Here is a 16,944-nt window from a genome sequence, read left to right on the forward strand (position 1 = left end):
AATGTCTTTGGACAGTTTGTGGTAGTTACCCAGGAAATGTTAGACAGATTAAAGCTTAGTCTAACATCTGGATAACTACATAACTGATCCTCCACCCCCCCAGCAATCACTCCCTGACCACCTGACTACCGCCTCTGACCACTTGACTACCCCCTGACAACTCTCCCCGATCACATGACTATTCTTTCAATGTGATGCGATCCGACTAGCCTTCGACCAGACTACCCACTTACCCAGCTAAATACTGTGGCTACAAGAGCAGGTCAGAAGCTGGGAATTCTTGGAGAGTAATTAATCTCCTGACTCCCCAAAGCCTGTCTGCCATATACAAGGCACAAATCAGGAGTGTAATGGAATATTCTCCACTTGCCTGGATGAGTTCAGCTCCAACAACACTCAGGAAGATCAACACCATCCAGGCATGGGCAATAAATGCTGGTCTAGCCAGCGACACCCACATCCCACGACAAATATAAAAAAACCTTGAGCCTTTACCCATCTCGCCTACCTACCCTCTTGCAATGGTAACAGGCCCACCTATGGTTGTGTTAATACTAGTGGCAACAGAACTAGAGGCCTTTACCTTAAGTTGTAATTAAAAGCTCACTTGGGCCTCAATTGGCACGATGGCAGGAAAGCTGACCACATGTCTCCCTGGCCTGGACTTAATCGAGATGGAGGCAGGAAGAAGGTGGGGTGCTTGCAGACTACTCTCCTACTTGCAAACACCAGGTTAAAGTCCAACAGGTTTGTTTCGAATCACTAGCTTTTGAAGCGCAGCTCCTTCATCAGGAACATGCCTACTGTTTTGAGAGCCATGAGAGATCTTGGTTGCCTCCTTTGACTCATGATTCAATGTGCCTTCTCTAATCAGTTGAGAGGTCACTGGAGAGTCTCCCCCATTATCAGGACCCTGGGGATGCAAGGACCCTGGGGATGCAAAGCCCCATTCACCTAGAAGTGCCGGTCAATAAGAGGAGGTGGTGGCTTATTGGCCATGTTTAAATCTTGGCAAAGGAACTTTGGATCAACACAATCTCCCTCTACAGTTGGTGAACAATTTTACTGTCAAATGTTTGTAGGCTTAATCACACCAGGAAAGCTTGTCATAGATCAGTGCATTTGGTATCTGTCAACCTGTGTGAACCTAATATCCTACAACTTACAATGAGCACCAATAATCCTGTAGTTGCATAAAAATGACAGAATCATATCTGTGAAAGTAAGCTGTGCATTTACATAACAATTGTAACCTGTCTGTCAGTGACAAGTGTACGGGGGCAGTGTTGTGACAGACTGTCACGTAGAATTGCAGCAAAGAACAAATTTCAGTCCTGATTTTATTGACAAATTGCTTCCAAAGGCATGATGTAATCACCTTTGATTTGACTAAAATCGAATTGACCCTTTGGAATCCTATGATAGAATGTCTAGACCTGCCACTTGATATTTCAAAGTTTTCTCGTTTAAGTCATCAGAAATATTGAGTTTAATGGAATATTGAGAGGGTTTTGGGTAAGAGTGCAACGCATAGATCTAGATTGAACTGAATAGGCAGTTTTGAAAAATGCGTATTACTGTTGACTCCATATAAACTTTAAGAGGCATGAATTGTAATCTATCAAATAATATTTTCATTCATGGCCATTATGTGGAATTGCTGATCAAGACACAGCATAATTAATGTACAATGTAATCTTTAACTATGTGTAAAAGAAAATTAACCAGGGGCCCAGAACAATGCTATTTCCAAAAGACGCTATCTATTTAACTCTTATCATCTTTAGTTGCTGCACTGGATATACAGAGAAAAATCTCTAAGAATCCATGGCAGGAAAGCTTTGCTGAGTATTTTCAGCATTATTTTGCTTTCATTTCAGATTTCTGCCATATTTTGCATTTGTTCAAGTGTGCACCCTATGCAGTTATATATTTGTTTTTCCCTCTCTATCAGACATTCTTAACACCTTCCTCGGACTTCAGAGACTAACATTTCATCCACTGTCAGCGTAGATTCTTCTGCCATTGTCTATAGGTTTGAACACCTTCCACCTTCTTTCCAGCTAAATGCCCCAGGTCCCCCTTTTAATTTTTATCGGTCTCGCCACCCAGGTTTACTGTCAGCAGAATTCGGGACAGGTCACGTGACCCCTTCATTCCACCCTAAGTTAAAGTCACAGTCCCAAACCATAACCATCTTATCTCCCACCAAAATATATTTCACTTTTCCCACTTCATTCCCCAGAGCTGGATCTAGCACAGTTGCTTTCCTTTTTTGGCTGCAGCACACTGATCAGGAAAATTGCCACACACACATTCCAGATCATGTCACTATCCCAGTCTATATTATGATAATTGAAGCTACCCATTATTCCTCGTGCTGTACGTTTTACAAGAAAGGGACTCATTGCTGCTATCTCTGTGACCTGTCATTTTTTTTCTATGTGTGTATTTGGCCTTTATCGAGGTTATGCCTAAAGTGAGTAAGATTGAAAAGTAGCCTTAATGTGCGCTAACCTTCTCCATGTAAAGAATAGATTTTCACAAAGTGGGTTTTGGTGCATATTTACAGAATTGTGCAAATGTTTGTACAACAGATTCTGAGAACTTAGTTGAAATCAAAGATTACACAGAATGACATGCTTTACAGAACAGAACAGGCCATGCAGCCTAACTGATCAATGCAGAAATGTGTTCTGCACAAACCTCTCATCCTATTCATCTAACCACATCAGCACAACCCACTATTCTTTCCTCCCTCGTGTACTTGTCTAGCTTTTCCTTAAATACATCAATACAATTAGCTAAAGCCACATACCTTCTGACCTCATTACAACCATGGTCAAAACATGGACAAAATATCTGAAAAGGTGAAGTCAGAGTGACTGCACTTGACATCAATGCAGCATTTGACTGAATGTTCCATCAAGGAATTCTAGTCAATAGGAATTAGGTGGGGGAGAACCCTATACTGATTGGAGTCAAACTGAGCACAAAGGAAGATGGTTGTGGTTGTTGGAGGTCAATCATCTCAGTTCCAGGATATTGCTGCAGGAGTTCTTTCAGATAGTGTCCCAGGCCCAACCATCTTCAGCTGCTTCATTAGCCTTCTTTCCATTGTGATGACTGGAAGCCTCTAAGAATATTGGGGTGACAGGTGTTTGGCAATTCAAGGTTGAAGCCTGGGGTTAGAGTGTGTTTGTCTGCAGTGGTCATGTTTTAAAAAAAAACAACATTCTGTTTTGCAGGGCCTGGGTGTTTTTAGCAGCTGGAAGATGAAATTGACAAAGGAATGTGTTTTTCAGTCTAGGCTAAAAGACTGTGGCTTGACTGGAAAAATTCTTGGGGAAGTAAAGTGCTCTGCAGCCTGAAGAGAGAATTTGTTTTTTTAGCTTGGGGAAATGAGGTCATGGCTGGGTGGAGCCAAGGAATGCAGAGAGACATTTTGAGAAGCTGTGGAGAGAGACAGTTTTTGGAAAATGGTTCTGGAGAGAAGTGTTAAATTCTGATCTGCCTGATCCAGCGTCTGCAATTCTCCCAAAATAAGATAGATTGTGATCTGTATGTTTCTTGTTGTTTAATGGGAAATTTAGCAGTGTTTAAGGTGTAAATTGTAAGCTGTTCTTTTCGGGTGTGAAGTTAGCGAAGTTTAATGTTGTAGTCATAATAAAGGTTTGTTTTAAAAGTAACCAAGCCCTATTTCTTTTTATCATAATCTTTATTGTCACAAGTAGGCTTACATTAACACTGCAATGAAGTTACTGTGAAAAGCTCCTAGTTGCCACATTCCGGGTACACAGAGGGAGAATTCAGAATGTCCAAATTCCCTATCAGCACGTCGTTCGGGACTTGTGAGAGGAAACCAGAGCACCCGGAGAAAACCCACGCAGACACTGGGAGAACATGCAGACTCCGCACAGACCAAGCTGGGAATCAAACCTGGGACCCTGGAGCTGTGAAGCAACAGTTCTACCCACTGTGCTACTGTGCTGCCTTTCATGCAATCACTTCTGTGCTACCGTTCTTCATGCAATCACTTCTGGAGCGAATCATTCTTTCCGCACAATCTTTCAAATAAACTAAAATATTGGGGTTTCAGTCCAGTATCTTGCCATCGTAAGGTCAGAACTGGGGATGTTCCCTGATGACTGCACAATGTTCAACTCGATTTGCAACTTTTCAGATACTGTAGTCATCCATGTCCATATGAACAAGACCTGGACAAAATTCAGTCTTGGACAGATAAGTAACAAGTAACATTTGCACCACACAAGTGCCAGGCAATAACCATCTCCAGCAAGAAATAATCTAATCATCTTCCTCAGACATTGAATGTCATTACCATTGCTGAATCCACCATTATCAATATCCTGAACGTTACCATTGACCAACAACTAAACTTACTGTGGCTACAAGAGCAGGGTCAGAGTCTTCGAATTCTACTCCCTTTCTGACACTGTAAGATCTGTCCATCATGTACAAATAACACAAGTCAGGAATATGATGGAATACCATCCATTTGATTGGATGAGTGCAGCTCCAACAACCGTTAGAAGCTCAACACCAGACAGGACAAAGCTGCCTGTTTGATCGACACTCTATCCACCACCTTAAGTATTCACTCCTCCACCACTGATGCACTGCAGCAACTCACGAAGGCCCCTTTGACAGCACCTTCATTCATTTGTTTAATTCAATGGCATCTTCCAAACCTATGGCCTCTATCACCTAGAAAATGAAATGAAAATAGCTTATTGTCACAAGTAGGCTTCAAATGAAGTTACTGTGAAAAGCCCCTAGTCGCCACATTCCGGCACCTGTTCGGGGAGGCTGGTGCGGGAATTGAACCATGCTGCTGGCCTGCCTTGGTCTGTTTTAAAAGCCAGCTATTTAGCCCTGTGCTAAGGACAAGCGCAGCAGATATATGGGAACGCCAGCCTGCAAGTTCTTCTTCTTCAAGCCACAAACCATCTTTTGTACTATATCATCATTAATTTGCTGTCACTGGGGCAAAATCCTGAAACTACCCCCCCCCCCCCAAGAGCACTGTGGGTGATCTACACCACATGGATTGCAGCGGTTCAAAAAAGCAGTTCACCACCACCTTCTTAAGCGCACTAAAGTACGCACAACAAATGCCAGAGGTGCCCACATCCTGAGAAAGAATATGAAAAAAAAGCCTCCAAACATTCCTCGATGGCAAGTTCTGTTGCTCTTTTTAGCCTTAGTTTATTAGCTCTGATTACGTCACCTTTGCTCACGAGTCGCCAGGTATCTTTCTGATACCGCCACATGGTTCAAGTTCAAGTTATGATTAATAAGTCAGCACACCGCTTAGTAAGATTGAAATCAACGGTCATTTATTATATACAACAAGTAATGTTTACACAATAATCCTACTATCTATATCGAAACCTACCACTACTGGCCAATACTTAACTTTAGGAAGAGCCCACCAGGTCAGGGAAACGAATGGCTTATCCAATTGGATCTGGCCCGCGGGATTCAAAAGGCTGATACAGGTTGATGGCTATGAGTCTTTATCGGATAGCGATCGCTGGATTCAAACTTACGGTTGCCGGTTGCTGTTCTTGCGAAGGTCTCGAGCAGGCGAAGAAGGGAGAGAGAGAGAGATCTGAACTTGGCCCCTCGCTTTATAGGGCCCAGGGGCTTCCCGCCTCTCGGGGCGGCCCTTGACCCTGAGTCCCAAGTGATTGGACTTGTTCCCAATCACTGGGTTTGATACGTCCAATTGCGAGGCGATTCCCCGATCGGGGGGGGTCGTTCACCTGCCTTTGTTTCGGCCACTGCAGGCGCCGACAGGTCTGGCCCGGTATTCAATTGCTAATATGTTGCAATTGTTCCCGGGGTTAGCCGATTAAACTGCAAATGTCTGGGTTGATGGGCTGTTAATAGCCCTGAGTATCGATCTGGGCCAACTTCCCCAGAGCCGAATATGATATTCTGCCTGCAGCTGTCCGTTTGTGTCTTGTTACCTGCTTTTCCCAGCAGCCTTTCCGGTTAGCCATTTTAAATCGGGTTTTGGCCAAATTAATCGGGAAGCAGCCATTTTACGTGCCTACAGTTCCACCTTCCCACCACTTTCTGACTAGTTTCTCTCGTATTCCTTATTGGATTTATTCGTGATTGTCTTATATTTATGACCCAAGTTTTGGACTTGATTTCAATCTTACACTAATAACTGCAATTCCATCATGTTTCATTCTGAAATAAGGAGCGTCAGGGAAATGAAAAGTTTATATAGTGACTCATCAGCCATTTTGTTCCTAGAAAGATCACACAAATGGCAATCTGCTTTTGTTTATATTGGCTGACAAAATAATAAAGCTAAGAACTTCAAAACAGATTGACATGTTGACTAAGAAAAATAGTTTTAAAACATTCTCCTACAACCCAAATGACTGGTGAAAATTTTCAAACATAATAGAACAAACCAAAATCATACCAAAACACTGCTCCACTTCATTTTTTGAGTTGCTAATTATTTGTGTGTTGTCTGCTGTTTTGAAATAACAAAAACTCTTTGGCAACATTTTCTTTTCTCCTCAATCAAACTTTGAATAAGAGAATAACTAATTGACTGATGGCAAAATGATTTTGATTTCCTGTCAGTCTACAATTCGAGCAAAGTCTCCACTTCGAATGGATTTGTTGGGGAGTCCTGAAAATGCTCACTTCGCTAAGATTCTTCATCTGAGAAATGTAGAGTAAAAGGTTCAAATGTTTATTTACCAGCTTTATTTCATCGTGTTTTTCAAACTTAGTGTTCAGGTAGAAAAATGCATACAAACGATTGCAGAACTGTCAGCATTTTCATTGTTTGATGTTGCTGACTTGTTGGACTGTATAACTGTGACCTCTGGTGAAGCTTTGTAAATCTTCTAGAAATGTCACTCCATCCTGCAGCGCACATGATATTGTGTCGGACCAGGAGAGAAAAACGCAACTCACATTACAAAAGTTAACTACAGAGGATAATTGATTCCTATTGTTCTTCTTGAAAATATGGCCATTCAAAATGATTCTGACAGGCGATTAGTAAATATCTATTATAGGGGTTATGTAGTTTTTTTTAGTGCTGTTAGACTGGAAAGTTACTGGAGCTCTGCAAACTGACTGCCTTCATTTTAGAGGTGGGTTGGTTTACTTAACTGTCTTTTAATAACCTTTTCATGAGAATATTCTTCAACAATGCCGTTTATTTCTTGTACAGTGTGAGAAATTGACAGCTTGCCTTTGCAGCTGTTTATTTTCACACTGCAGACTATTAGGACAGGTCTGTGACCAACATTTCAAATAGTAAACTTGATTCTAAAGCAAATATGCATTTTCAACTTGCATGGTCGTGGTTCCATTCATTCTTTGTCAAAGCTTCATATTCCCCCTCTCATATCAGCTTTTGTTTATGTCTCCGAAAAGTGCTTTGCATGCTGAAGTATTACATACATGCAAGTTGCTGTTGTAGATTATCCATGTCTGCATCTATCAAAATTATTAAACCTGTTTGTTATCTTTGACTAAGCACAAAGCTGCCTTTAAAATAAACTATTGTGTTCTTAGGAAAAACTATGATATTCTATGAATTTTCTATGATACTTTAAATAATTTCTGGAACATTTAAAATCGCAAAAGCAAGTGGGTAGTCTGATGTTCCGAATTTTAGCGAAACACTTAAATGCAAACTAGATTACTTTTACAAAGTTACTTTTCAAATGATTTCCTGTTTCTCTATTTATCATTGTGTGCTCTTTTTCTGCTTTTGACACATTTTCTCCTCTATGTTTGATTACTTGGTGTTCTAGCTTGCTTGACTTATTTTTCTTTGTTGTTTTTCTTTCTTTTTTTCTGCCATTGCTTCCTTTCCTTCTGTGTCTTTGTTTGTTCCATCCATTCCTCACCATATTGCAAACTGTAGCTGTTAGAGTTTTTCCTTTCAGCAGACATCAGTTTGACTGCTGGATCTGCTTTCAGAAAAATTCAGAAGCAGCACATATGATGGAATGAGACTGGGGAGTTGAAATACAGTGAGAAAGGTATAACTATTGCTCCAAACATACTAGTTCTGTGTTTTGGCACAGCAGTGTTGTGGATGGGCAGCTTCAGAGAGATAGTTGAAAGATCAGGGCATAACAAAAATAACCTTTCACCTCAAATATCTACGTGCTTCTTTTGGGTATTTGCATTTCAAACATGCATTGGATTGTCTTTGCTTCTATAAGATATTGTTGACTCATTAGAAAGGGTGAAATTGTGTAGCTGCAGGTGGATCAATGGAGAGAAAAAGGATCTAGTTACTGCTGATTTGGGAAGCACTTAATTCTCACTGTAGAGAGCTGAAATAGTTCTAATAATTTTTGCAGGTGTTGACTCCTTTACATTATGTGCCAGCCTTCTATTTGTCATCTCATTTTTTAAATGAAAACTGTATCCTTGAAAAGAAAGATATGGAGCATCAATTGCACAATGTTTACTAAAAATGAAGCATTAACTAGGATTTCCTTACAAAATTTGAAGGCCAGCAAGGGAATCGATATTTCTTTGATGGGAGTAGATTGGAGAATCATCACTTTTTCCTTATGGCTTCCTGTTTATTCTTAATGGAGTATTGGAGACAATGTACCTGGCAAAAGTACAAAAAATGAAAGCATAGATTTTCTAACATTGCCTGTAAAGCTGAGGTACTGAGTTGGTACTAACTCCATCTGATTGTGTTTCAGGATTCAGTGAAATACTCTGATCAGAAGTTACTGTTTGGTGGGCCTGTTGTCAGCAGCCTTTATCAGGAGGAGATGATCAGGTATGTTGGTTAAATAGTTTTACACATGACTACATTCATATATTCTTTTTAGGAGAAACATGCATTTGACTGGTCAGTATTTACTTATATAAACTGGTAGATATATCAACCAACAAAAAATTGTATTTACGTAGTACCTTTTAGCATAGAAACATGTCCCAAGGAGGTTCACAGAGAATAAAGAATACTGCTGAACAGCTACTTAGGTATGCATTTGTTTCACTATATAGTTTATGTACTTGCATTCTGCAAATATTCTGTCATATGGATTGAATTTTTGGTTTAATTTCAGTTCATAAATAAGCTGTTTACGCATTGAAATATCTCTATTGGATAATCATATAATTGTATACAGCACTGTCTTATGCAGTTCTCCAAATTCAAGGGCATGCATTCATTTGGTAAATTAAACCTTAATGCAGAAGGCACAATTGTTAAAAAAACAAATCTTTAACAGATTAACAAATATCCTACTGATCCTATTTGTCACATGAGGCAGGAAATGTGAGTGGGTCCATGAGATTGGCTGAAGACCACTTTGGAAGTATTGCTGGCTTACCTTACTCCACCAAAACTTAAATGAATTAATGACTGTTGAACATATTCCATTTGCTTACTGTTCTGACCTTTGTGACCTATTACGCTGTGACATCATCATGTTTGATGTTGAGTTTGAGATAAAATCAATAACAGGAGCAGAAAGTAAAGCCTAATCAAGTCAGTTCGATGGTGCAATTTTAAAACACACATCATTTGAACCAAGATAGACTTTTTAACTGTGTTTCACTCTTTTTGGGATATGTACATCTTGATGAGTGTTACTAATTTAGAAGATTAAAAACAATGAGGTCATTCAAGTTTTAACCTACTGCTGCTGTGGGTGATATTCTCTTCCACTGCATCCATCCATGAAACCTCCCTATTTATTGAATATATAGAGAGCTCAATGAAGTTTCACATCAGTGCCAGCATCATTCAATGTCAAAATATTCGCACTTGATGAGCAACTCGATTCTGAGATGACAAGAAACAGGAATGTGCCAAACCGGTTACAAAAGTTAACAAGGAAACATTACACCTTTTCAGAGATCTGTGTGACATGATCTAGGTGTGGGCTTTTCAATGTTAAATTCCTTGCCAGCTTTCGATCTCTCATCAACTGATAATTGTAACGAGTTAAGAAGTTTAGAAGGATGTGGGGAGATCTTATTGAAACTGACAGGATACTGCGTGGTCTGGGAAGAGTGGACGTGAAGAGGATGTTTCCACTTGTAGGAAAACCTAGAACCAGAGGACACAATCTCAGACTAAAGGGATGATCCTTTAAAACCGAGATGAGGAGGAATTTCTTTAGCCAGAGGGTGGTGAACCTGTGGAACTCGTTGCTGTGGAGGCCAAATCATTGAGTGTCTTTAAAACTTTAAAGGAGATAGGTTTTTGATCAATAAGGGGATCAGAGGTTATGGGAAGAAGGCAGGAGAATGGGGATGAGAAAAATATCAGCCATGATTGAATGGCGGAGCAGACTCGATGGGCTGAGTGGCTCCTATGTCTTATGGTCTTAATGTTAGAAAAACAATTGTTTGGCTGAAGTTGAATCGCAGTGATCGAAACCTTATTATAAGACTACAAGATAGATCAAGATCATAACTCCTCAATCCATGAACAAAAGTTAGTTTGCTCCCTAATCATCTACCTTTGTTTTAATGAAGTGTTTGTGTAACTTTTTCGGCGGCCCACTTTTACCAAATGGCAGGCAGGCCCTTGCGACCCACACCGCGTTCACTTCCTACTTAGGTGAGCCTCTCCTTTTATGCATTTAAAATTAGTATAATTAATGTTCCTCAGTTATAACGGTAAACTGCATTCAGTTCAGCATACTTAAAGCATGGCAACAAAATAATTCCACATTGTATATTGTAAATTTCACTTACCAACAAACAGTTTCACATCCCTGATACTGAAATCGCTGGTTTTGTCCAACCGGATGTTTCCAACTCAAACCTGAGATTAACTCTGGACTCCAAAAGTACCAAAAGGCCGCCTAATTGATCTGAGAATTTTATACTCCCCTGTGCCATCCCACCTACCTAAACACATTCGCTGACCTGGTAGTGCAGTATCAACATAGATATACGAATTCAGCTTTAAAGAAATACGATGAATCTTATTTCTCTCATCAGCTTAGAAATTCAAAACAAATGTCCGATATCAGACGATACACTCATTTACAGCCAAATTACGCAATAATTACAATTAAAGACCCAAAACAAACACCGAAGCCCTAACATTTGATGATGACCAGTTCCCTGAAATAGGAAATGAACGGCTGCCACCTCGAATAGAACCCTTCAGCCAAACCCATATGATATACTTGATCTTTCTAAGTGCACAAATTCCATAAGGTCACTTAAACACAACAAAGCAATGGTGGAACCGGAGTCCTCTACTCAAGCAGAACTCTCCTTTGGGCTATCAGCGAAGCAAAGGCCAGAGCATCTACCTTCCCCCCCCCCTGCAGTTCCGATATGTCCGAAAACCCCGAAGATAGCTACCAAAGAGCAAGACTCCAACACAATCCCAAGAATTCCTGACATGGTGCTGAAGAAGGAGACCCAAAATCTCATAGGTTTAGGGCAAGACCAGAACACATGCATATACTTACCGGACCCCGTGAACAACACTTACACCTATCCTCTACCTCCAGAAAAAAAACACTCATCAGTGCCCTGGTCAGATGTGCCCTATGCACCACCTTGAACTGAATCAAGCTGAGCCTTGCACATGAGGTGGTGGAGTTGACTCTGTGCAGAGCTTCACTCCTCCTTCAAAAGCCTGACCCACCTCACTTTGCCACTTCCCTTTGATCTCATCCAATGAGGCCTGCTCCAACAGCACCAACCAATTATAGATGTCCGATATCTTCCCTTCCCCCAGCTGAACCGATGAAAGAACCCTATACATCAACGAGGGTGAGGATGCCAAGGGGAAGGAAGGAAGGAATCTCCTTACACAAAATGTTATCCACCTGATAATACTTAAGCAGATTAGATTAGAAACTGGAACTTACCCAACCACTCCTCAAAACCAACAAACCTCCCTTCTATGAACATGTCCCCAATGTGCGCCAGCCCCTCCTCCCCCCAGGTTCAGAAAGACTAGCTCAAGGCTGCTGGAACAAAACAATGGTTACCGCAGAATGGGGCTGACAGTGACATGGCGCCGAGCTTGAAATGCTGCCTAAACTGGCTCCGTATTCTCAGAGTGGCCACAACCACCTGATTTGGAGTCCACTTCGCAGGTGAAAATGGAAGAGGAGCCATAACTAAGACCCTTAGACAATGCCTCTGTGGGCAATGCTCTCCATCCACCCCCACATGGATTCTGTACTCATGAACCACTCCCTTACTATCTCAATAAATTGGGCAATGCTAGAACCCCCGATTGCCTTTCCCTCTGCAAAATCACCCTCTGAATCCCTGAGGTCTTGCCCCCCCAAATAACAGAAAATATCATTTTATTTTCACAAAGAAAGATTTGCGGAGGAATACCGGGAGACACTGAAACAAAAATAGAAACCTTGGGAGAATATTCATCTTTACTGACTGGACCCTGCCTGGCAAGACTTCCTTAAGTCAGCCTTGACCCCATTTACCAGACACGCAAAATTTAGTTTATGGAGCAAGGCCCAATCAAGGGCCACCTGGATTCCCAGATAACAAGCTGGACCTGGCCAGGCGAAAAGGCAGCCCTCCAGACTGGCTCCCCTCAATGGGAGATTGACCGGAAAGCATTCGCTTTTGCCCAAGTTCAATTTATATCCCGAGAAGGAGCCAAAACGCCTAAGCAGCTTACAACAACAAATCCATTTTGTGGATTTGGTGGAGGTTGGCATCCCCACCGACTGCTTTGCCGTGGCTTTGGCATGGCTGGGGGATTTGCTTTTTGCACCTCGTGAAGTTCAAGTACACCCTGAGGGGGTTGATTGAAGGGAGATGGCAGCCGTTTATATTGTATTTCAGAGATTTAGTCACTATTAGCTGTTGTTTTTTAAAGGTATTGTTTGTGTGTTTGGTAATTTTGTATAAAATGTTAAAAACTTAATAAAAACATTTTCAAAAAAAAAAAATAGCTATTCAGCTATTTAGCTACCAGGATGGCCCCCATATAGAGTTTTAAAAAAACATAGCAACAAAAACCCATAACGCCAACTAGCCCAAATCCAACTTTAAGTGTTCCATGAAAATTGAAGAATATATGAACAACAACAATAATCTCACAAAACCCACAGATAAAATTAAAATAGAAAGCTCCAAACTCCCAATAAACATCACACCAAAAATACAAACTCCCACCCTCAGACATACATCACCCCATCAATATAATTCACAGGTATCACAATCCCAATCCATGCTTCTGCACAACCGCCTCGGCCACCTCCGGAGTTTCAAAGTAATAATCTTTCAAATCATAAGTTACTTGGATGCGTGCAGGGTAAACCATGCCAAATCTAACTTTGCTCCGATGAAAGCTGCCCACCTCCTGGCCAGCTCCACTCCAACATCCTGATAGATTCTCACAATGTGGCCTTCCCATCTGGAGTCGAAGTTCTCTTTTGCCCACCGCAGAACTCTTTCTTTCTCTTGAAAAATGTGAAAGCCCTCAATAATCCAACGTGATGGCTCACTAGCACGGGATTTTTGCCTGAAAGATCTGTGGGCCCGATCCAACTCGGGAGGGGACACCATTTCCCACTACCCCATCGTACATGGAAAATAGAAGCAGGAGGAGGCCATTTGGCCCTTCGGGTCGGCTCTGCCCTGCCATACATTATGGATGATCTTCGAGTTCAATATTCGTTTGCCCCGTGTGTGCGTGGATTTCCTCCGGGTACTCCGGTTTCCTCCCACAGTCCAAAGATGTGCAGGTTAGGTGGATTGGCCATGCTAAATTGCCCTTGGTGTCTAAAATTGCCCTTCGTGTTTTGTAGGATTACTGGGTTATGAGGATAGGGTGGAGTAGTGGGCTTGGGTAGGGTGCTCTTTCCAAGAGCCGGTGCAGACTCGATGGGCCAAATGGCCTCCTTCTGCACTGTAAAGTCTATGAAATCTATGAAATATCCTGATCCCATCTCTTCTCCCCCCCCCCAAACACCTCCCACCCAAAATCCGTTGATCCCATTAGCCCCAAGAGCTATATCTGATTCCTTGAAATTACACACTGTTTTTGCTTCAACTACTTTTTGTGCTAGTGAATTCACAGATTCACCACTCTCTAGGTGAAGAAATTTCTCCTTGCCTGAGTTCCAAAAGGTTTACCATTTATCCTCAAATTATGATCCCTAATTCTGGACTCCCCACTCCTCTACCCTGTCTAATACGGTTAGAATTTTATAAGTTTCTATGAGATTCGCCCCTCACTCTTCTAAACTCCAATGAATATAATCCTAATCGATTTAGTCTCTCCTCGTATGACAGACTCGCCATCCCAGGAATCAGCCTTTGCTAAACCTTCGCTGCACTCCCTCCACAGCAAGAACATTTCCTCAGATAAGGACACAAAAACTGCACACAATATCCCAGGAGTTACCTCACCAATGCCCTGTACAATTGTATTACAATGTCCCTATTCCTATACTCATCCACTCGCTATGAAGGCGAACATACTATTTTCCTATACTGCTTGCTGTACCTGCGCGCTGACTTTCAGCGGCTGAAGCACGAGGACAACAAGGTCACGCTGAGTATGCACCTCTCTCAATTTACACCCATTCACATAATTTGTCTTCCTATGTTTGCTACCAAAGTGGATAACCTCACATTTATCCACATTATACTGCTTCTGCCATGCATATGCCCACTCACTCAGCCTGCCCAAATCCTGCTGAAGCACCTCCCCTCAGTTCACCCTCCCACCCAACTTTGTATCACCTGCAAATTTGAAATACTACATTTAGTTCCCTTGTCCAAATCGTTAATATATAATGTGAACAGTTGGGGCCCTAGCACAGATCCCTCCTATACCCTACTAGTCGCTGCTTGCCAATCGGCAAAATACCCATTTATTCCAACATTTTGCTTTCTGTCATTTGTATAAATCTTTTTCTCTTTACATACTATAAAATCAGTGTTCATGTTCCCCTCTAGCTTACTTTCATATTGTATTTTCCCCTTCTTAATCAGTCCCTTTGTCTGCCTTTGCTGTATTTTAAACTGTTCCCAATCTTCAGGTTTATTGCTTTTTCTTGATAACTTGTATGCCTCTTCTTTGAATCTAATACTATCTCTAATTTCCCTTGTAAGCCATGATTTGGTCAAGGTTCCTTTTCTACTCTGGCGCCAAATAGGAATAAACAGCTTTTGTAGTTCACACATTCGTTCCTTGAATGCCTGCCATTGCCAGCCCATTGTCCTTCCTTTCAGTAATGTTTCCCAGTCCGTCATTGCCAATTCATGTCTCGTACCATCATGGTTACCTTTATTGAGATTCAGGACCCTAGTCTTGGAATCTCCTACCTCACTATCCACCAAATCTACTACTTCACTATTCACCATGGTAAAGAATTCTAACGTATTATTGGTCACTCATCCTCAAGGGTTCTTTCCTAACTAGGTTGCCAACTAATCCTTTCTTATTGCACAACAACTGGTCAAGGTGGCCTGTTCCCTTGTTGGCTCCTCAATGTACTGGTCCAGAAAATCACTCCAGACATTCCTCCTCTATTGTACGGTGACTAATTTGACTCACCCAATCTATATGCAGATTAAAGTCACCCATAATCACAGATGTTCCTTAAACACATGCATCTCTGATTTCCTGTCCAATGCTATTCCCAAAATTACCACTGCAGTTTGGTGGTCTGCATACCACCCCTACAAATGTTTTTTCCCCATGTTGTTTCTCAATTCAACCCATACAGATTCCACATTGTCTGTGCTAATATCTTTCTCAATATTTTATCAATATTTTCTTTAATCAACAATGCAACTCCACCACCTTCTCCTTTCTGTCTGTCTTTCCTAAAAACTGAATAGCCCTCAATGTTTAGTTCCCATCCTTGGTCACCTTGGAGCCATGTCTCCGTAATTCGAACTACATTATACTCCTTTACATCTTTCTGCGCAATTAATTAATCCATTTTATTTTGAATGCTCCGAGCATTTAGGTACATAACTTTGAGGCTAGTTCTTTTAACATTCCTTGACTGGTCCCTAATATTTTTTACAGTGTTGTATCTAATTGCCTATCACTTTTCTTATTCTCCTTTCTGTGTTTTTCTCTTATTCTTGATTTCCCCCTGTTCTAAATGCTTACAAAGGTTCCCACCCCCCTGCCATATTAGTTTAAACTCTCCCCAACCCCTCTAGCAAGTTACCCACACCCCCACAAATGATTCTTCTGACTTCCAAAACAACTGCCCCATAATCTTTGTTGTACCCGGGCCCTCCAAGCTCTCCGGCAACCCAACCACCCTCAAATTCTGTCTTCCAGAATGATTTCCCAAATTGTCTACACTGGCTCTTAATGCCTTGTTGTCACCTGTTGTCTCCACTTTCAGAGTGGTAATCTGGTCACTTTGCCTTGTCAGAGCCACTTCCACCTCTTTTAGCTCCATGCCTTGCGCCTTTACCACGTCATCCACCTGTGCCAAGGCTGCTCGAATCAAGGACTGTGAGCATCTGAGCGGTTAGTGGAGTGGTCACCGGCACTTCAGGGCCTTCTGCCATTTTCCTCCCAGCTCTCGAGGCTTCCAAGTTCGATGACGTTTCCTTCTTCTGCTGCTGCCTGGTCTTGTGTCTGTTGGGCAACCCTTTGTCATGGGAGACTTAAACCATCGAACTAACCAAACTCCGACCCAAATCTTCTCCAGAAAACGGGCAAAGAGGGCTTAAATAAAAGTTCTTTGGGGGGCGCCACCTCTTTTGAGACTGCTCTCCTACATGTTGACACCGAAAGTCCCAGTCCTTGTAATGAATAAACAGTAATTGTGTTTAAACTTACAAACCTGGTGACTGTAATTATTGGACAACCAAGGACCAAAGACTTTGGGTATTTTTATAAGAATTATTGGTTAATTCACTTGTGTTGTGACTTATACCACCTTCCACAAAATGCGCTATAAACAG

At 41.5% G+C, this 16,944-nt stretch overlaps 1 protein-coding gene across 3 annotated transcripts in view; it reads left to right on the top strand.

Annotated features, from left to right (window-relative positions):
• acbd6 (acyl-CoA binding domain containing 6) overlaps positions 1-16,944 on the top strand; it is a 404,556-nt gene that overhangs the window by 73,338 nt on the left and 314,274 nt on the right. For all 3 annotated transcript variants that reach the window (XR_011948241.1, XM_072511603.1, XM_072511602.1), the window contains exon 4: positions 8,739-8,818. Coding sequence is in view for 2 of the 3 variants with exons in the window: in XM_072511603.1 (XP_072367704.1) it covers positions 8,739-8,818 (80 nt within the window). In the remaining variant the exon portion in view is untranslated. The remainder of the gene's footprint in view (positions 1-8,738; positions 8,819-16,944) is intronic.

Source organism: Scyliorhinus torazame, chromosome 7, assembly GCF_047496885.1.
Source record: "Scyliorhinus torazame isolate Kashiwa2021f chromosome 7, sScyTor2.1, whole genome shotgun sequence".
Classification (NCBI taxonomy): Eukaryota; Metazoa; Chordata; class Chondrichthyes; order Carcharhiniformes; family Scyliorhinidae; genus Scyliorhinus; species Scyliorhinus torazame.